A 20339-nucleotide genomic window follows, 5' to 3' on the forward strand; every position below is an offset into this window, starting at 1 on the left:
ACGAGAACGACTCCTTGCGTTGAGTCTGAAGTCTGAAAACAAGTTAGGAATCCGGCCAACCAACCTCCCCCATGATATGGTTCCATTTTCATTTGCGCCTTTTCGCCATGATAGATGAGTAAAAAGCAGAAGGGGAGGCATGGAGGATGGGGGGACGAATATATTCCCATTACAATCTTTTTTTCCTTCCTTTGGCTTCCCCATTCATCCAAATGCTATTTTCATTTAGATAACTGCGTGCATTGGGATCATGTAGGTTTCTGCATGGGGCTTTGTTCTATGGAGATTTCGAGTCAGCAATGAGGACTTCATGTATGTACGTATCTAGAGTGGGCTCACCTCAAAAAGTTCACCATCATTGCCGTGCATGTCATCCAGACAGGCAAAGGTCGAAAAAAAAAAAAAAAAAACTCTTGTCCTTTGTCCAAGTAACCGTACCCCCCTGGCTGACCTTAAGCCCAAATGCCCCAATCTCCCGAGGGGAGCCCGACGGGTAAGCCCCAGTACTCTACCAAGTGGTGTCTCAGGCCTGACCCACATCTTTCCACGGTTGTTAGTAGGTGCTGGGAGGGATCGGATGGGTGTGGGACTGAGCGAAAGACACAGGGTGAGCGAGCAAGCGTAACCCATAGAACTACATGTAGTGTATCCACACAGAGTCCCACACACACCCCAGGCAGGCTGGTGCTGAACCACCCCAACCGACACCGACACCTAATATTAATCAACCCTCGCATCCCCCCAAACTTAAACGGCCTCTGCTACCTACTACTTAGCCATTGCTATCCCCCCCTACCTGCTACTTCTCGACATTCTGAACATCAAAGTCGTTGGAACAGTACAGTCGTTGGAACACCACTTCAATCTGAACATATATATCCATCATTACCCCCCAACGACAACATAAAGGAAGTCGATCCCGCACTACCAATACACTAGCAACCGTCTAGACCCACTAGTCAACAAAACAACAACCATCATCATCTATCGGTCAACCGTCATCGACCACTCCCCCTCAAACATAAATACCAACATCCACCATATAACGACATAGTACAACCCGCGAAGATGCCTTCGCGACTATCCAGCCCTATGTTGTCTTTGGACATTAACCACATCGCTAAGGTCGATCCCAGAAATGTAGATAATCTTTTCAGCATGTGGACAAGTGAGTTTACAGAAAACTGCCACCTTTCCTCGCTTTTTAGTGTCAAAATGTGCTGACAATGGTTTTTTTCTCTAGTTTTCTCAAAATGTGCTGAGTCATTGGAGAATGGGAGGAGACTAGAGAATCTGAGTTGGAGGGTGTGGAATCGGGAGACTTTTTGCTGTGAGGAGACGGCTGTGACAGTTGCACCTATCAAGCCAACCGCCACTGCTGCTCCCACCGCAACAATTCCACGAAAGCCCAGACGACAGGATTCTGATACATACTCAGATGTTCCAGAGCTTTCATCAAGTGTCGAGTCAGCTGCATCAGATTATGAGCTGCGATCAGATGCTGTCAACATCAAGTCATCAAGATCATGCTTATTGCGAACCGACTCAGCTGAGCGCTACCGAGGCAGGGAAAAGCATATGACACCAGTTTGTTTGGTGAAGTTGATGGAAGATCTGGACAAGAGCAAGTCTAGTGCCGATGATTGGATTTCAAAGCGTCCTCTCGTCATTTCTACAGAAGTGGAAGAGGCCGCACAGGAGACAATGCCCGAGCAATCAATGTGCTCACCTGCTCTTCCCGCAGCCCATTCAACACCTGTGGGATCTGCATCTTCGTATTCAACGAGCGTTAGCGCTCACAGCGTTGTTCGTGGATTCACACCTGGTCAGAATATCTCCGTATCAATTCGCTCAAATCGCTCAAATGCATGCTTGCCTTCCGAACCAGCTGCTCCTACCAAGAAGATGTCACCGGCACCCAGGAAGGCCACAAAGAAGTCGATGTTCTTCATTGGCTCATCAAACTCATCTGCTTATGATGATGAGAGCGACTCTGAGGACAGCTTCACACAGGACCCACCCATGCGAAAGAGTAAGCTTTCTGAGGGATTGAAGAGAACATCAGGGAAGAGGACATCTTTTAGACAGGAGGTTGCCACAAGAACATTCAAAGATGACGATGTTTACACCGAGGATGAAGAAGTGATTTCTGAGAGCGCCATTGATGAAGATTCATCAGACTGGGAATCATCCACAGACGACAGCGCTCACTCGAGCTACAACCCAGATACAATGTTCCAGCGAGTTGAGAGCCGACAAATGTTGACTTCCAGACGTTCTCTTCTTTCTACTATGCTTCACGAGCCAAAACGGGCAGCAGCACTTGCCAATGCTGGATCTCGGTCTACCCCAGCTTTAAGGTCAAGGACTACTTCACCTTCCGGCCCATCTCTTGCTCCTTCACTCCAGCGAGAATCCCCTCTCACCGCTAAGCCAACCGCCGAGATTACCCGCGCAAAGCCAATCATTATGACAACCAGCAATATGCATCCCCCTGCCCTTTCACCCCGCACTACCCGCAGGAACATGCTTGCCACTGAGTTGACTGAGTCTCTCCGAAGACATCTTCTTTGGGAGAGGCAGCAAAAGAACACCACTGCAGCTGCTGTTCTTAAACGACGACACACCGCACACGACGTCACGAAGTTGAATGACTTCCCTCAGGTCAACGAATACTCTAGCAAGGCAGCTTCATCCACAAAAGCCAGTGCCTCCAAGGGCAATGCTTCCAAGAATAACTCATGGAATCATTATTTCGATCAGGGGCTGCATGAATACCATGTAGCTGGGTGGTAATGGGATTGGTACGATTAGATTGGTTGCATTTGTATAAATATCATTTGGGTGGATCGGTAGTATATTCAGTATCATATTTCGACATATCATCATTCATCCTCAACATTTTACGGCTTAATGAAGGGTTTTCTTTCGGTATGAAGGGGTGGTTAGTGGTGTGGCATTATTTGGTTCATGTTACGGTGAAAGGTGGTCCTCTTTTTTTTTCTCTATGGTTTTTTTCCTATGTAATTTTTCTTTACCTCACGGGGCGTCTTGTTCTATGGCATATCGGTGTATTCGGTTACTTTCTTCTTCTTGTGTGCCGGTGTGCTTTTTTTCTTTCCTTTCCCTTTGTCAGAATGCCTTTTAAAGGCCAGGCGTCATTTATCTTGTTTCTTTACTTTCGGAGTCTGGCCGGTTGGATTCGCTTGGTCGAGCGAGGAAAAAAAAAAACCTTTTTGTGTGTGATATTCTATTGTCTATTGTAGTTTTAGGAATTTGCGACCCAAATCGGGCCAGATTCAACTTTTGAGATATATATATTCTTTTTCAGTCTCCGTTATTGAGTGTGTATTTTCTGTGGTAGCTGGTGTGCACAGGCATCCGAGATTGTAAGTAGTTACAAAAAAGAAAGAATCTGATTGGAGCAAATAGCCTTGTCCAGAGAAAAAATAACCTTGTCTGGGAATAAAAAAAACGAAAAGAAAAAAAGAGAGGATTGATTTTTTTCTTCGGCTGAACACATGACCCTTTCGCATGGGACTCCACAAGTAAAGGTAGTCTCTCCGCCATCGGCTATGCCTCCATAGGACCACAGCACTGAATTGGCCGTGGACAGTGACTCCGCCTTACGTGCGCATTGTTATTACCTTGCAGCAGACAGCCGGGCAGACCGATGCGGAGGAGGTGTTGGAGTCCTTCACTTGCATTGGTTGTGCTCTTGGCAGATACGGAAAAAAGCAGCCACGGCCAGTAGGACTTTTTGATAGTAGGGTGGAGGGAAGCCATGCGGGCTTAAAAACCAGATAAATAGGCTCACGGGGTACAGGTACCCGTCGAGTATTATATCGCAAAAATATGAATCAGGTATCATTCGCAAAACTATTGGCAAAAGAGAAAGGAAATTTTTGTATCGTACTAGTACATACACAAGAGAACCTGACCTGACCAGGCCCCTCCAACCAACCACACAACCAACCAGAAAAGTACCGGCCTTCTAGCCGGCCCTTCAGTAACCAACCACCCCTTCCTGTTCAGGCGCCATAGACATACAACGGGACAGAAAATTATATTTGTCATTTTTTTATCATTCTCGAAAAGAGAACAATTGCTTTTCTTCACCATTCTAGACTATCCCTGACGCATTTTCTCGCCTTTTTCTTAAACTCGGCGGGATCATCGCGCCACTGCTTCGCTGCCTCCTGTGGAAAGACGTCAGTGGATGATTGTTTACGACCTGGCCAATGCATTGGCCCCTCATTGGGCCAATTCATTTTTGTTTTGTATTGTTTTGTTTCTTCTTTAAAATTTACAGAAGGGCTTCACCTACCAGGTTGGCGGGACTCTCGTCATTAGGGGAACTCAGCATGGAAATGACTGATATCAATATTGTCTCTGGTGTGTGTACGGGAAGCCAACGTTCTGCGGCCGACTCATATCCATATCTGCAAGGTAACAATCACGAAGAACGAACACCATCAGTATACCATGTGGTATCATTTTACGCAGTCACGAACGAGAGGGATTGAGGGTTTTGAAAGTCAATGGAGGGGTGGAAATGGAAAGCAAGGGTGATGTTTACTGGTCTTCTTCAGGGGGGTGGAGGATGGAGATGCAGACGTTGCCGTCCGGATAAACTAACAACGGTGGTGTCAGAGCCAGTCAATATATATATAAGAGGTGCAGGTTCTAGATTTCTAACAGACGTACTGTTTGGATGCCAAATTGGTGTTTCGAATTTCATATTGGGGGGATTGTGCGGATAGTCCACGGGGAAAGACAGACGTGCCCGGAAGAAACCACCTAACCACAATTCTCGTCAGGTATAAAGTCCCCTGTTGAGGCCGAGATGTTGAGAGAGGCGCACCTCCGTAGAATTTGCAGTCGTCAGATATCATAAGCATAACCTCCCACTCGTAGATATTATCTTCGACAAGCCCGACACTGATATTGGAGAGGTCCTTGTCGGACTGCATCCCCTTGAGCTGCCTACGCAGTAGGTTTGCAGAAGCAAGCGGGGAGGCAGCCATGTTAGGGTCGAATAAGCTGAGGTGTATTCGGGATGTTTAGAGGTGGATGAATTAAATTTGGTTGAAGTGGTGTTGGTGTTGATGCTTGTTGTCGCTATCAATAACTACGGAAGATTACCTTATAGATGTTGACAAGTATCTAAGCGGGGAAGGAAGGAGGGGCATATGAAAGCCCCACTATCAAAATCGCAACCACAATATAGCTTTGCAGGGGCACAACATATTGAGAGTGTCAAAGAAGGATATTAGAAATAGGATGTTTCCCTTTCGGCGTTGGAAACGTCTTTAGCAATTGAAACTCACTCCATCTTTTTTTTATTTTTTAAAAGGACGTCGGTGCCCTCCGGGAGAAGTCGAGATATGTAGTTTTGATGATTGTGCAACTGGTGGCGCCTCCCAAAAAAACACATTCCCCGCAACACAAGAAGCAGTTTCAAGGGCTTTCAAAGACCCTGAAAGAGGCTTTTAGAGGCGCGTGTAAAGAGATAACTACAGAATTATCTAGACCCCTCTTTCTGGTGTGTAATTATTATATTTCCCCTCTACATACATACATACATCTTCAAGCCTCTACCCCTCTCCCATTCCGTTTCCTCTGGTCCCGTCACATATTCCTCTTGCTCACATTATCTGCCTGAGAGGCTCTAATTCGAATGACGTGTTCGCTGGCACTTGAACACCACCACCACCACCACACCAAGGTGTGCACGTCTTTAGAGTGAGTCCAGAGATTGTATTCATCCAGAGCTCATCCCGCCACACCCTCTTTGTTTCCCACCGCTATTTACAGACATACCTATTCCCCGTTCTCGCTTGAGTTGCCTTACTGTCCCCGGATATTTCCCCTCGTTTTCCGGTTACCCTAAGAATAAATGCCCTTCCATTTCCAGAATTACTGCCGTCATGAACTGTCTTACTATCTACATATGTTTGCGTGACCGGTGGTAGGGGTGGCAATCAGAGTGCGGCGAAGAAGTCGACTTCGGATGATGAATCAAATATAACGGCAAACAATTCATCAGTCAGGTGGTTCTTGAACTTCTTCGTGCTTCCAGAAGGAGAAGTGCACGAGGCTCTGCCACCCTAATAGGTAGTGCCTTTTTTCGTGGCTCCCCGATTCGCCGGGAAGGGCAAAGGACCCTTGCAGTAAGGATTCCATACTCTATTTTGTTTCAACGTAGATCAGTGCAACTCAGGGAATTTCTGCCCGCAGAACCGCAACCCATGATACAGCTTGCGGTAAGATTATTGTAGAAATATGGGAGGAGTTCTATTGGCTTGCCCAGCCACAGAAACCCTGTTTTTAGACCCCTGTTTCTACAATAATTTTACCTCTCGCTGTATAAAAGGTCCCAATAGCCAGGAAACACTACTTGTTTACCACGAAAAGAACCAGTTGCTCAGGGCAAGGATTATTTGTATGGAGCGGCGGTGATCTCTCATACAAACTATCCCTGTTTCCGTCACTTGCATTTTCTGGTTCTTTTCGTGGTAAACGAGTAGTTTGTTTGAGATTCACTGTATGATGACGCGGATGAGGACTATCACAATTCAAATCTCTCTATAGCATATGGGAAATCTGTGTGGGGAAGATGATCTCTGATGGGAACCTGCCAGATTCCGTGAGCTAACCCCACAAAATATAAGATGCTCACTCCGGGGAAAGCTGCAAGGGTGATAGATCAGCGTTGGTTTCTCTCGTGATCAAATTTTAGGTCGAGACTCAAGAAAATCTCTAATATTATCATTGACACCTATTTAGTCATAGAGCTCAATATGCAATGTCAACGCTGAGTCTTCCACAGCCCTAAGACCTCTCGAGTCTCGGGGTGAATAAGGTAGTTTTAACCACTGCGTCAAACAAACAAAAAAATTGTAACTCAGTAAATTTAAAACTACAAAAAAAACTCAAATTTTGGTTGCGACGCAGTGACCCAAAAAACAATTATGCTGCTGGTTCCAGAACTGGTTAGATAACAACGTTGGATCTGTATTCACCTAACAAAAGAACAGACACCAACGCCAACGAAATGCCGGCTCCCTGTGTGAAGTGTCCCCGGTTTCTATCACAACCAAAACCTTGACAGGTGTACATACATGATCGTAAAACTACCAGCCTGAACAATGATACCGTATACTTATATAGCCCTGATAATTTCGTTCCATGTATCTAAATGAGAATTGTGAGCCAGAGATATCTTCCTTAGAATGGTGACCGCAGGAAGTGGTGGTGGTGGTGATGGCGATAGTGTGTTTGAGGTTTTCGAGATTCGGTCACTTTTACCTGACCACCGGAGACGGCGGATATCCTGTATGTATGGAAAGTACATATGACACTGTAGAGTATATCCACTCTTAGAGAATTTATGTGGGTTACGCACTCGTGAATAGCCTACAGCCAACTAGCCAATAAGGCTTCTGGCTGACTGGCCGGCCTTAGGACTTAGGAGTGGATCATGAAAGTTTTTCCGGTTGATCACCGGGGAGGCTCCCGAGAGAACGCGTTGTGCTCCCCCGAGTGTTTCCGCAACGCCTTCCAGGGGCCTCAGAGACTTCCATTAGCCCGCCTCCGAACTAGCAGTGCATCATTCGGCGACCTGCCACCAGGGTTATTCCGTGGCCTTAGTCACTAGAGCATCGCTATGACTGTGGGGCAAAATAACTCACAGGGTCTTCTAGAATCTAGCAAAGCAGTGTGCATATTACTAACCTTTGCCATATCCGTAGATCTCTCCCGAAAAAAAACAATCATTCACCCCTAGTCTTCGTTTTGGAGTCTTGGCCACTTCCTGTGTGGTGATGTGATGCAAGCCACGAGAACGGTACTCTACAGTAGTCACGGGTGGAATTTTTTTTCGTCCCAGAAATCCAGGAAGTTAACGCGACGTATCGTTGAAGGCCTCGCGTACCTGAATTATTGCATCATCGAGCGACGAGGAAGGCCGTTGAGATGTTGCTAATTCGGGTACATAAGCGACGCTGGGACCCACGATGATCATCGGGAAACGTCTCACTACCCCACAAAAACAACAACAGACAACGCCCATCACGTCTGATACGCTGGGAACTTCCGGTGATCGGTTGGAAATTCATCTGATGGCGCAAGAGGATTGCCCAAGTATGGTCAGGTTACATACGCGATGATGCCTGCTGGCTTGCGTGCTGGCTGGTACCCCAGAGTAAGGGGGCTGCACCTCGATACTTTTCCTGTGATCTTAGGGAAGCTACTTTTACTTACATACAGCGAGCAGAAATCCTGCTGAAGTCATCATCAGCGTCCTGATCCATTGATTGGCGTGCTTGCTGATGCAACAATTACACCAGTGATGCTTATTTCCCGAGGTCAGCATATGCGAGAAACCGAAGAAGCTGTATCTCACGGGTACATACTTTACATGCTCTGTCTGGTTAACCCTGAATCCTGCTTAAATGAGTGATTTATGATCAGAGGAATCTCTAGCACATCCATCCTCGGTTGCTTAAAGGTTTATCCGTTGGCCCATTGGGATGGCATATCTCTCCAGCTGTTGGTAGGACATTGACGGGCTCTTACTCATTGAAACCTTAGAGTACAACCCTATGAAACCATTGCCAGCATGGATCCACAAGATCTCACTTCCTCAACTCTGCACATTTTGGCATTAGTTCGATTCCCATGGCGACTCCGTCCAAGGCTCAAACAGAAACATAAATACGATTTTAAGGGGCTTCCTTCTCGGGAAAAAGGCTTCCCTCGAATCAGGTATTACCAGCCGTTGATAGGAGGCAAAATATTCGGACGTTCTTGAGGTTACACAACTCGCGGGGATTTTTGTATGTATGGGTATGATATGAGGACAATATAGGTTATCTCTGCCAGCTTGTTATCTCATACTCAACCAGCTGAGTACTCATACCTCCCCGCGGTCTCGCCCCGTCCGACATTCAACCTCGAAAAGAGAAAGATAAAACGGGATTATTTTTTCACATGCCACCCCACCTACTGTACGGATCCGGGAAGAACATCCTATGTATGCTAAGTTGGTCCAAAAGGCAACATTCAAGTGTTATCGAGCGAATACTTCACCATGTCCATGTCCATGTCCATGTCCATGTGTGTGTGTGTGTGTGTGTGTGCGCGTGTGTGTGGAGATCAAACGAGACAGCATCCTTGGTAACTACTTGGTGTTACTGTAAACTCACCAATCAAGTCCTAAGCTCATTACATGTTTACTACGCATATTTTTCTCGAAAGAGTGAAACAACTCAACAAGATAGGGATTAGGACCAATTAAAAGAAACTTCAAATCACCGGTGCATCATCCCATAAACCACCATGACCAGAGTCATTTGTAAAATTAAACCTTGCTCTGATCTTTAACACTTGCGGGTCTTATCAAGGTCAGGTTCGGACAAGGTCAAGTCTAAGTAGAGAGAGAAACGAATAACAAACATAATCGACCAACAATGAATGTATATGATTTTACATTAATTCCATGCTGTATAGGTGAATGGGATTTCCCCCCTCCCAATTAGTTGAGGGTGAATTAATTGACTCGAAAAAAAACTCCCCAATATTATGACCATCTGAATTAATATTCTCGAATAAAGTAGGCCTGGCTCAGGCAAAGAAATGGAACAATAAAATAATGCGGTCAGTCTTATTCTGATTCGTATCCATCCAAGCCCAGAGATACTCCTGGCCGAACAGACCCTACACTGGTCAAAATCGATGCTTTCTCCGTCGTGACATCCGGGAATCGTTCGGCTTCGTCCTCTACCATGCTGTTATTGTCTGCCTGCTTTCTTTTCAAAAGTTTGAGATTTAGGCTTGGTCTTGTCTTATCAAGGACTGAATGGAGGAAAGGATCCACTCTCGCTCTCGTGTTTTGTCTTAGTTGGGTTTGTAATCTCTCCCGAGTCGTATCCGCTGCTGTTTGAGCCTTTGTCTTTCCTGCCGAGCTTTGTCCAAGAACCCTTTTTACTGGTTCAGAAACTGGGAACAAAGGTTTTGAATGTGCCTGGTTAATTTTTTGGCTATAATCCGGGCCGAATTCAACTAATTTTGCCTTTTGCGCATCTTCCGGTATTTCGTCTAATAGCTCGATTGCCAGGCCAGCACGTTCCCGGATAGCCTCGGTCGCAGCTGATTTTTCTTGAAGTTCCTTTCTTTCTGCCTTGGGAAGCAAAATAATCGACTTTTAGCAAAACATCCCCCAAGAATGTCCGTGTGCTAGAGTTCTCGAGAGGAGGAGTGTATACTCTAAATATCTTCCTCATTTTGCGCGAATGCTCATAAGGATCCTGCCACTGTCGGTCGCTAAGTCCCTGCAATTCTGCTATTCTCTCTGCTCCCTGCTTTGCCTCCGTCTTATCCACAACTTTCTTCTCTACCTTCGCAAATGGGTCTTCCAATCTGGATATCTCTTCTGGATCTTTGACCCTGATTACCCCAACCCCAGGATCTGCCTCAGCAGCCTGCTTTTTTGCGCCCTCCACAGCCACGTATGCTGTGTTCTTTGGATCCGTCTGGATTTCTATCCAACCTGAGCACACGCTATGTTTCATACGGAAACTGAATATTGGCGTGGAATAGTATTTCCCGATCTTTTTTTTCTCTGCATTGAAACGAACTCCTTGGGCGATATGTCCATCGCAATGGAGACAGAAAATATTGAAAGGCATTTCAAAACGAACTGTTTGAGTATTTCCATGAAAGCCAGATGGTTTTTTCTTGTTTAACTTGTTTCCGGATATAACACCTTCGTGTTCTGGTGGGACATACCGCCTAATAACCGGTCAGTATGGGTTACTATCATAGATTTGGTAGAAAAACTATACCCCATGTTGAACCCTTGCATGATGATCGAGGCAGCTTTGCTATGCTTGAAGCAAGACAACTGTTGTGTGTGGTTGAGTAAATATCGATTTAAAGTACAAGGAGAGGCGTGCAAGGACTAACTCGTGGCGAATGGTATGTATATAATACATGACCCATTACCCGGCCTCATCATACGAGTGATTATGCGTGAAGTTACTCAGTCTTGGCAGATGATGCAACCACCTCCCCTCATGTCCTGCGATAATCCACATTATTGGGTGAACTTCACAATGTTCGCTATTCGCTCGCCCCACAACAGAATAACGACTGCAAGAGAACAATAGAGCACTAGAAATTGTAGCGGCAATAGGAAAATAGATGCAAGGGGCTAACAATCAACCTTCGGTCTCTAACTCTTCCGTTTTCGCTGGTGCAAGGTCAATCGCCTCTTCGCTTTCCTCGCAACTCAAAGCCTCAATATCAGACCCCCCACCTCAGAACACACCTTTCAACAGAGACCCCGAGAGTCTTAATAAGAAGTCTGAAAGCTCAATGTCAAATAACAATATGGCTGGACGCGACAGTTCCCAAACGGCGCCGACGCCAAACCAGCTGCAGGCGCCATTCACCCCACGTCGAATGGGCTTTCCCGGACCCCTCTCTCTAAAAATGCCTTCACGTGGGCCCCTATCGCCAGTTCTTGACCCTGCACTGGGGTATTCTGTAGCTCGTCGTCCAAGGCTCGACTTTGCGCGTGCTTGTATGGGCCACCTCTTTGTTTCATCAACATGCTGCAGGAACTAAAGCTAACCCCAAAGCTTCGGCACCTAGGCACGTCGCTACACCACTCCACACTAGCGGAACAACCATCACCAGATTCCTCGCCGTCAACTTCAACAAGCTTCCCTATACCTCGGAATAATAAAGGATCAGATTCCCCAATTGCTAATCATCATCATTACCACCATTCATCATCCCACGCTTCTTCTCTTGGGTCTGCTTCAATGATGGATTATGCACCGTCTGGTGACGATAGTGATTCATCAAGTGACGAGGATTTGGATGTGGATTTAGATTTGGAACTTGGCACCCCCTTTGCACCTGCAATACAAAGCACGGAGTCTGCCGCTTCAATATCGCTTATGAATCACCAGAAGGCTCGGTTGGGCGGCCGTGCTGGAAGAAACTCAAGACATAGCTCTTTGTCATCTGCCAGTGCGTCTAATAGTTCACTTGCGAGCCCATCGCCAACCACTCCACCCGTGCAAAACAGCAGTTTTGGGGTTGGTTATTTCGGGCGTTCAAAGGAAGGGGCTGCAAGGAGGAAAGATAGTCTCACGACAGCTCTGCGCAATTCGCTGGCAGTTGGGGGCAGAGGGAACGATGATGAAAAGAGACCAGATCCTATCAGGAGGCCCGTATCAAGACGAGGGTCACTGTTGGTAAGGCGCTAATACGAGACAAGATTTTCCGGGAGTTGATAGCTAAACGATTTGGTGTCTTTATTAGCCCAAAACTAAAACGTTTCAACGTATCAAAGCCGCGTTACAGGAAGAGGCATCGCCGGTTGACATGGAAGTTAAGCGTGAGGCAGAGATCACTCGTCAGATCCGTGAAGAAGACGAGGAGAGTGTTCCCGCCACAGCCATTCCTACACAGCCAAGTATGGACCAGGAATTATCTGATATTCGTGAAGAGGATGAAAGTATGGGCAGCAGTGGGGAAAATGTGGGGCTGGTAGGAAATAAGGGGATTGGGATTAGTTTTTCCAGACAGGCGCAAAAGCATGGTGGATTCTGGTTCGGTGATCAGATGGATGGGCTCGGTGGAAGTCCTCCAACATTCCCTGGGTTGAGAATGACCTCTGACGGCGATATAATGGTAAGAAACTTTTCCTTTAAAAATGTATAAGCATCGAACTGATAGTAGGAGAATCAGATGAATTCTGAATCGACTGTTTCTTCGCCAGTAGCTAGTGTTCCCGCCGATATGCGTCGTCCTAAGAGAAGACGGACACAAGACGAAAGATTTGAGCCGGAGTTTTTTAAACGCAGGGCTGTATCACCGGGGCTTTCCCATAGCCCTATTCTTGCAGCATCCCCGCCTCTCAGTGGAGCGAACGGTGGAGGCAAACGGCTCAATTTTCAAGGCATGAGTGGTACGCGTTCTTCCCTTTTTTTTTATTTTTTTTTACGCTTTTATACTATGAGATATGTGTTCTTATTAGCCTACTGTGCACAGATACCGGTGACGGCATTATGAAGATGAGCCTACAGTGAATGCTGGATATATCAAGCTCAAAATCGCTTTTACCAGATTTATACGTAGTACCCACCACTTCACTCTTACCTTTTATAGTTGCCCTTTTTCTTCAGTGTTGACCTTTGTCTATTTGCCTCTATGGATTTATGGTTTCCGCAGGGCGGAAATCTGGAGTTTGCATTACATGGTTTAAGGTTATTCGGGTAAGGTTTAGGATTGGTGTTACCCCGTATTTCTTTTTTCAAAGTCTTTCCTTGCAATGTGTGTAGTTAATGCTTGTCTGCCTTTTGCTTCGTATGCTTTGAGAGGCCGTAAAATACGCCTATCTCACAATTGATATCAAATTGTCCTGTCAAATTGTGACCCGGATGTAATCCTGGAAACAAAGCTCACCCAAAGCAATGATAATACCCCTTATATATAACAGCTCACTCAGTTCCACATTATGACGCTGTAAGGTTTCGGCGCGCCTGCGCCGCGTTGTCATCACTTTATCCTCCAACCCTGCAGGAAGCTGCAGGCATCAATGCCAAAATCTCCAAGTACCATACCTAGAGTACATGTAGGTACTCTAGTGGTCATGCGCAAAATTTGGAAGACGTTGCAATTGAGATCTTCACGATTACCCCTGATGCACGACGAATGAAACAAAGTTCCGCATGGGTGCGTGGAGGGTTTCGGGGATTTCGTTTTTTTCGCGTGGGCACGTGCAGCGGGAGAGTCACACAAGGGTAACCAGGTCAAGAATACATGAGGCACAACGCCAATGACGCTTCTACTACTTCCTAGCGTGTTCTCGGCGGAGATAACCAAGACGCGCCCGATAGAAGGTGGCGGAGCAAGATCGTAGAAGCATGGCTCTTTGGCTCCGGGCTGACGACCCTGCAGAGCCTATTCCAACGTCTCCCAGCTTTTCTCACCTCTCGCTCTCTCGTTGCGATCAACAGTGCTTTTACTCCAAAGCTTTGTAACTCACTCGTTCGTTCGGCATACCCGTGCGTCTACTTACATACACAATCATTTACTCTCCCAACTGCTGTCCAGCCAGCAATCCATCCTCCCCGCACTTCACCTAGCTCCAAGCTCTTAAGCCCCCCAGAACCCCTGATATTATTTACCCCGCTTAATCTTATCTCCCACTACATACTTGTCGACTAGGTCCTGGGTTTATAAAATAAATCGAACATTATGCCCATCAAGTTAGTTCCTTCTTTCATGTGGCTTCTTTTTATTACGCGATATACGGTATATTCTAACGGGCCAAAATAGTAACCCTTTACCCGCGAGTCTCAATAGCGAATGCAGAAAGGCTTCAAGAATTCTAGCCTCGTTCGTCGACCCACAGCAAGCGTTTGGCCCAGACAAGATCATTCCACCTTCTGTTCTTTCGAATGCCAAAGTGCGTAATGTTTATCATCGTGATCCCCCACCTTCAACGCGAATCGCGGCGGGGCCGGAAAACAAGAACATATAATTGAAACTTTGTGTATAGGGGTTGGCAATAATCACGGTGGTGAAGGCTGGTATTCTTCTCTCTGCAAGATATGGTTCAGGTTTAGTTATTGCCCGTAAACATGATGGAAGTAAGCATTCGAGTTAAAAAGACATGGTTTTCCTAACGAATAACTAATGAGCGCTTAGCATGGTCTGCGCCATCCGCGATTGCCACGGCAGGGTAGGTTCATCTTTGGGTAATAATTAATCAGGAAAACAACTAACAAGTAACACGTGCAGTGCTGGTTTTGGAAGTCAAATTGGTGCTGAGTTAACTGATTTTGTCATGATTTTAAACGACACAAACGCAGTCAAGACCTTTGCTCAAGTAGGAAGCATCACGCTAGGAGGGAACGTTTCTGTCGCCGCAGGTCCTTTGGGAAGAAATGCCGAGGCCAGTGGAATGGCTAGCCTGAGATCGGTTGCAGCTATATTCTCCTATAGGTTTGCCTAGCTGCTATTCCATACCAAACTTCGACGTCATTCATGCTTATTTCCTTGATAGTAAAACGAAAGGTCTTTTCGCAGGCGTTTCCCTGGAAGGTTCAGTAATAATGGAACGCAAGGATGCGAACAAAAAATTCTACGGGGGCAGTGTTACCGGCAGGCAGCTCCTCAGTGGTAGTATAAATCCGCCCCCGGACGCTGATGCTCTTATTCGTATTCTCAATTCTCGAGTATTTTCCGGAAACTTTACCGGTGCAAATTATGACGATATATATAATGATATACCCAAGTATGATAATGACAGAGATCCGAGTATTTGGGAGGGCCAAAATGGGCGCGCATTCGGCGAAAGTGAATATCGCGACCGAAGAGGGTCAAGGGCAGGCTCTATCGGTAGCCAACGGGTTTCTAGATCTTCGACGTGGCAAGACGATGTATACGACAGGGAAGGAGATTCGGCCTGGAGGGAAGCGCATCGTCCAGATCCTGGGCAAACCTTTGACACCTACGACGCTCATGGCGGTAATCAATTCCAGCGCCAGCATTTCCAAAGCACCTACTCGGATAAGGGGCCAGCACCTGGCAGACCAACTGCCCCTAAACCTGTCTTTAAGCCGAAGCCTAGAGTATCAACATTAGGAGCAAACCAGGCTGTAGCCTTGTACACTTTTGAAGCCGATCAACCTGGAGATTTAGGTATTTTTGAATATTGTGCCGCTGAGAGTATTGGAGTATTCACTAACATTTGCGCAGGATTCAAGAAAGGAGACATAATAACAATTACCAAGAAAACCGATTCCAAAAACGTTTGTTCAATGCCTTGTTGTATTCGGAGCCACATATAAGCTAACATTCCATAGGATTGGTGGACTGGTCAAATTGATGGGAGAACAGGAATATTCCCCAGGTGAGTCTTTATAGCATTCGTATTTATATCTTGGATTGAAGCTTATTACTTAAATCCCACATAGTAACTACGTTGAGAGCATGTAATAAGAATCACAACTCAGACCTAAGCGTGTGTTTCAGAATTAGAAACGACACCATGTATGATTGATTGCGTGTTATGGCCTTTTAGAGAACAAATTTGGTGTTCGTTTTTTTTTTTTTTTTTTTATTTTGCGTGATTGGCGTCAGATTTGCCCCGCCAATTTCGCAACATTTCCTTTTTTTGTTTACTTTTCCGGCTCTTGTAAGCGAGATCTATCTCTTCTCACTCTACTTCCGCGTTTAGTCATTCCTCGAGATGATGCAACGGGCTTGCACCCCACCAATTTACCATAACTGCAGTGGTCCAAAGATATCAGAATTGAACAAGCAGTTCAAACTCATATTTAGTGTCGTCAACGTTACTGGTTATTCTAGACCCTTTTTAATATCTGTCTACCCGTTTTTTTGTTGGTCTCCGCGTGCGGTAGCTGAGTGCTGAATCCAATCTAGTTCTCAGGTTTTGTTTTTTATGTTTCGGGATGAGTTTACTTTTGCCGTAAGACGTCGGAATTTTTGTGGGGGAGTATCAGTGCGGCTTGGTCAGGTGGACGGCTCCCAGGGTGCCTCTTCTTGGAGCCGCACCTCCCGCGTGGGGGGATCCTTGGTTGGATATATTAGCAGGGGTATGTACATGGTAGCTAACTACAAGTATGTACTCTGGAAGATGGAAGTTTATGTTTCTAGCGAAGGTGGAATTTTGTTTGTACCTAAAAATGTCTCAATATAGCAGTTCGATCGTGACTACTCGAAGCATTTTATGGCGATGAGACCACATTCATCAGCTCAATTGGTACCAATTAGATGCCATACTGAACTACATACTTCCCCGAGTTGATGCAGTCTCACCTGTACGCATCTCGTGCAGTATGCGGCCAGAGCCTCGAGAAGAAGAAAATAAGAGTATGTACATACGTACATGTGGACACAGAATGGGTATTTTATTTCAAAACGAAAGCATGGCGGCCGGGAGTTTGTAAAGAAACATATACATACTGTCTGCAAATACAAGATATCTCCATGGAGTAGCAGGACAAACCTTTCTCTCTAATAATTCAATGGGAGAGGCCGTTTTTTTCTCTCTTTTTTCTCTTTCTTTTCTTTCTTTCTTTCTTTTTTTGCATTACTTAGCGCAGCCAGTATCGAGAGGTCTGTTCCACGATCATGTTATTACTCTATTACTCTATGCTTTCAGTGGGCAGGCCGATGTTCATCTCTGCTTCTTGCAAGTACATGTATGGTAACCCTCGTCGTTCAAAAAGCTTTGGGCCCTGCGTCAAAGTCCTAGCGCTAAAAATGCTTGCTGGCCCTAATTCCCGTGAAATAGGACGACCTAAAGCGTGGTGCCAGGCTATGTTCTGGAAGGAAGGAAGCGAAGGTCTGTGCTGCTTAAAGATATTACCTTCCCTCGTAGGTCTACAGCGCTTTGCTTGTGCAAGGTGTTGAACTACATGCTTTCAGATTTTCGCTATTCACCAACTAAGTCAAGGTGAAGGTGAAGGTAACATTAGCAAGCAATGCACTGTCCAGAATATCTAGCCAAAGAAAACATTCTATGAGCGGCGTATCGTCCGCTTATTCTTTGCTCCACTTTGTGTTTGCCAGCTTCCCACCCGCCCCTCCACTGGAAATAATTTCACAGAAAAAAAAAACCTCTTCGTTCAGGCCTTGCACTCACACAGAACCGGCACTATTCCTCCTTGTTACTTTCAAGAAAACCTGCTAAGTTGCTCGAATCGGTAGCTCTCCATCACTCTTGTCCGTGAGTCGTAATTCTCTGGTCGATCAACAGACCCTCGAACCCTCTCCCCTCACCCCCCAATTCCCCCTCTCCAACCCCACCCTTAAATACTCGACTGTTTCCCACTTCCTTCTACTTACCATCATCTCAGAAAACATCCATCTTATTCTTTTCATCGTTGAGAATCTTGTAAAAAATAATCCCTCATCTAAACAACCCCGCAGTCTTTCCTGCTAATAAAGTGGGATAAGTATCAACCCCACCTCCGAAACTTCACCCCACCTTTTCTCAACCAACTCCAATTAAACAATGGCCGCTCCCGCAACACTCTCTCCAGATATTACCATGGCCGAGATGAACCCTGATGCTGCTATTGCAGCTCCCGCTCAAACTCACGGTGCTGGGTATTCCGCACTTCCAGATAATCTTCAGCGCTTTCTCTTAACTGGAAAGGTCGTCGTTGTTACTGGGTTTGTGTTCACCTTTACCGAAAATCATCACGACTTCAATTACTAATATCAATATGATCAAGTGGTGCGCGCGGTCTCGGCTTCTGCATGTCTGAGGCTCTCTGCGAGGTTGGCTGTAAGGCCATTGCCATTATGGACGTTTTGCAAGAGCATGGAGACTCTGCTGCTCTTGAACTAAACAAGAAATACAACATCCCTGCTGCGTTCTACAAAGTCGATGTTCGTGACGCTGAGGCCGTCAAGGAGGTCATGACCAGTGTATGATATGTTTCCGTTCTTTATTTTCTGTGTAAAAATTACCAAACACTAATATTTAAAACCAGATTGCCGCCGACTTGGGAAGTGTCGACGTTCTTCTCTGCTCTGCCGGTATTGCCGAGTAAGCTATTACCTTAAATCGTCGAACTACCTTTTCCGGACAACACTAATATTATATTTCCTAGCTCCAACATGCCGGCCGAGACCTACGATATCGAGAGATTCCGTCGTCTTATTGACATCAACCTTACTGGTACTTTCTTGTGCGCCCAGTCTGCTGGTCAAATCATGATCAAGCAAGGAAATGGAGGCTCGATCATCTTCATTGGATCCATGTCCGGACACATTGTCAATTGGCCCCAGGAACAAAGTTGCTACAACGCTTCAAAGGCTGGTGTTATCCAGCTCGGCAAATCTCTTGCCGCTGAGTGGAGCAAGTACAATATTCGTGTCAGTAAGTTAATCAAAATCTCTCCATAAAACATATAACTTGAACCTGTTGCTCACACATCATTCTAGACTCCATTTCTCCCGGTTACATGGGTCAGTACTCAAAACACCCCCTCCTTGGACATACTTTTGCTGATATTTATCTACAGATACCGCTTTGAACCGTGTTCCCGCTCTTGAGGCACAGAAGAAGTTGTGGTGCTCGCGCACACCAATGAACCGCCTCGGAAATGTCGATGAATTGAACAGCACCGCTGTCTTCCTTGCATCCAATGCTTCCACCTTCATGACTGGATCCGATATCATCATTGATGTAAGCGTCTATGGCTTTCTCGCTTCACAACATTTACTGATACTGGGTTTAGGGTGGTTACTGCTGTTGGTAATTGTAGATTCCGGTCCGTGCTTGATCTCTTGACCTCAGAGCAGCACACAATATGGATGAACTTCCCGGCGATACCCCAAAATATTTTGCATGTACCTGGCAAAGGCATAGTATAAACGAGGGGTTTCTCGTGATAGATGGTTTATCTCTTCTTTCTTTTCTTTCTTTTTTTTTTTGTTTCATAAATATTCGAGCTCATCTAAGCGGGTTTGTCGTTCGGAATTTGGGTGATGGGGGCGTACCGGCAGAAATTATATGGAGCTTTCTTCTCAAAGGTTGTTCTTGTTGGAGCTGTTTTCCTATTTTTCTTTGGAAACATGGGTATTTTCGTGAAGGTTTTCCTGGGGCTGCATTTGTTTCCCTCTAGACAGTTGATTTCTCTCTCAATATCAGGGTTTATAGTAACTCATGTTAAATGTGTTGGCTATTTCTCCTTTGCAAATTAGGTTGTGGATCGCGTACTTTAATATCTTTCACAATTTTCGCATTTTTTGATAGAATGAGCCTTTCAAATGAAGCTTTTACGTATACCAAGACCAATGTGCGAGGTACTCATGCGTGCGGGTTTACAAGGATGCAGTGGTGGGGCTAAGGAGGGGTTGAATGTTATCGGGGCTATCAAAGATACATGTATCCAAGCCTTGTATACATGTATGTAGAGTAGTTCACATGCGTCGTCTAATGGGACTCCCCAATCCTATATTTCTAGCCAATTTATTTTCAACTATAGAAACATCGAAATTGTTTATCTGTAGCTTTAACGTAGCAGGTATTGGGGATAGGGCTACATGATTGTGTGCGTTGAACTGATCTTATCTATAACCATTTCTTCTGCATCGGAGGGTCGGTAGAGGGCAATTCGATTTTTATTCCAACATTACTTGAGACATTCGCTCATAGATTTATATGCACAGTGGTGATAAATACTCTGCGCTTGAAGCGTTAGGTATTTTTTTTCTCTGTAACAGATATTTTGTTGTATCAGATCTAGAGGGCTCTTGAGCCCTAAAGAACGACG

General features: G+C 45.6%; 7 protein-coding genes across 7 annotated transcripts; 4 read left to right on the forward strand and 3 right to left on the reverse strand.

Moving 5' to 3' along the window:
- Positions 1-1068: 1068 nt before the first annotated feature.
- LAJ45_01881 (uncharacterized protein) lies at positions 1069-2796 on the forward strand (the record flags this gene model as incomplete). The annotated part of the gene is made up of 2 exons (XM_046111473.1): positions 1069-1168; positions 1244-2796. 2 exons carry the CDS (start codon positions 1069-1071, stop codon positions 2794-2796), a joined length of 1653 nt encoding a protein of 550 aa, XP_045975417.1.
- Positions 2797-4115: 1319 nt separating this feature from the next.
- Positions 4116-5027, reverse strand: LAJ45_01882 (uncharacterized protein; the record flags this gene model as incomplete). Its single annotated transcript, XM_046111474.1, has 5 exons — positions 4116-4199; positions 4328-4442; positions 4580-4634; positions 4708-4800; positions 4865-5027. The coding sequence occupies 5 exons, from the start codon at positions 5025-5027 to the stop codon at positions 4116-4118; spliced, it is 510 nt and encodes a 169-aa protein (XP_045975418.1).
- Positions 5028-7572: 2545 nt separating this feature from the next.
- Positions 7573-8684, reverse strand: LAJ45_01883 (uncharacterized protein; the record flags this gene model as incomplete). Its single annotated transcript, XM_046111475.1, has 8 exons — positions 7573-7624; positions 7695-7702; positions 7937-8006; positions 8165-8193; positions 8266-8286; positions 8347-8356; positions 8418-8441; positions 8644-8684. The coding sequence occupies 8 exons, from the start codon at positions 8682-8684 to the stop codon at positions 7573-7575; spliced, it is 255 nt and encodes an 84-aa protein (XP_045975419.1).
- Positions 8685-9667: 983 nt separating this feature from the next.
- On the reverse strand, positions 9668-10867 carry LAJ45_01884 (uncharacterized protein; the record flags this gene model as incomplete). Its single annotated transcript, XM_046111476.1, has 3 exons — positions 9668-10183; positions 10269-10794; positions 10848-10867. The coding sequence occupies 3 exons, from the start codon at positions 10865-10867 to the stop codon at positions 9668-9670; spliced, it is 1062 nt and encodes a 353-aa protein (XP_045975420.1).
- A 110-nt stretch (positions 10868-10977) lies between these two features.
- Positions 10978-13106, forward strand: LAJ45_01885 (uncharacterized protein; the record flags this gene model as incomplete). Its single annotated transcript, XM_046111477.1, has 7 exons — positions 10978-10980; positions 11058-11119; positions 11265-11587; positions 11659-12269; positions 12337-12708; positions 12766-12985; positions 13069-13106. 7 exons carry the CDS (start codon positions 10978-10980, stop codon positions 13104-13106), a joined length of 1629 nt encoding a protein of 542 aa, XP_045975421.1.
- Positions 13107-14277: 1171 nt separating this feature from the next.
- LAJ45_01886 (uncharacterized protein) lies at positions 14278-16023 on the forward strand (the record flags this gene model as incomplete). The annotated part of the gene is made up of 9 exons (XM_046111478.1): positions 14278-14288; positions 14359-14488; positions 14582-14672; positions 14731-14764; positions 14824-15027; positions 15089-15726; positions 15784-15836; positions 15891-15937; positions 16002-16023. The coding sequence occupies 9 exons, from the start codon at positions 14278-14280 to the stop codon at positions 16021-16023; spliced, it is 1230 nt and encodes a 409-aa protein (XP_045975422.1).
- Positions 16024-18103: 2080 nt separating this feature from the next.
- LAJ45_01887 (uncharacterized protein) lies at positions 18104-19322 on the forward strand (the record flags this gene model as incomplete). Its single annotated transcript, XM_046111479.1, has 7 exons — positions 18104-18228; positions 18291-18486; positions 18552-18607; positions 18672-18940; positions 19006-19029; positions 19086-19249; positions 19302-19322. The coding sequence occupies 7 exons, from the start codon at positions 18104-18106 to the stop codon at positions 19320-19322; spliced, it is 855 nt and encodes a 284-aa protein (XP_045975423.1).
- Positions 19323-20339: the final 1017 nt, after the last annotated feature.

The sequence above is a fragment of the Morchella importuna genome (genome assembly GCF_003444635.1).
Source record: "Morchella importuna strain M04M26 chromosome Unknown Morimp01GS003, whole genome shotgun sequence".
In the NCBI taxonomy this organism is placed as follows: Eukaryota; Fungi; Ascomycota; class Pezizomycetes; order Pezizales; family Morchellaceae; genus Morchella; species Morchella importuna.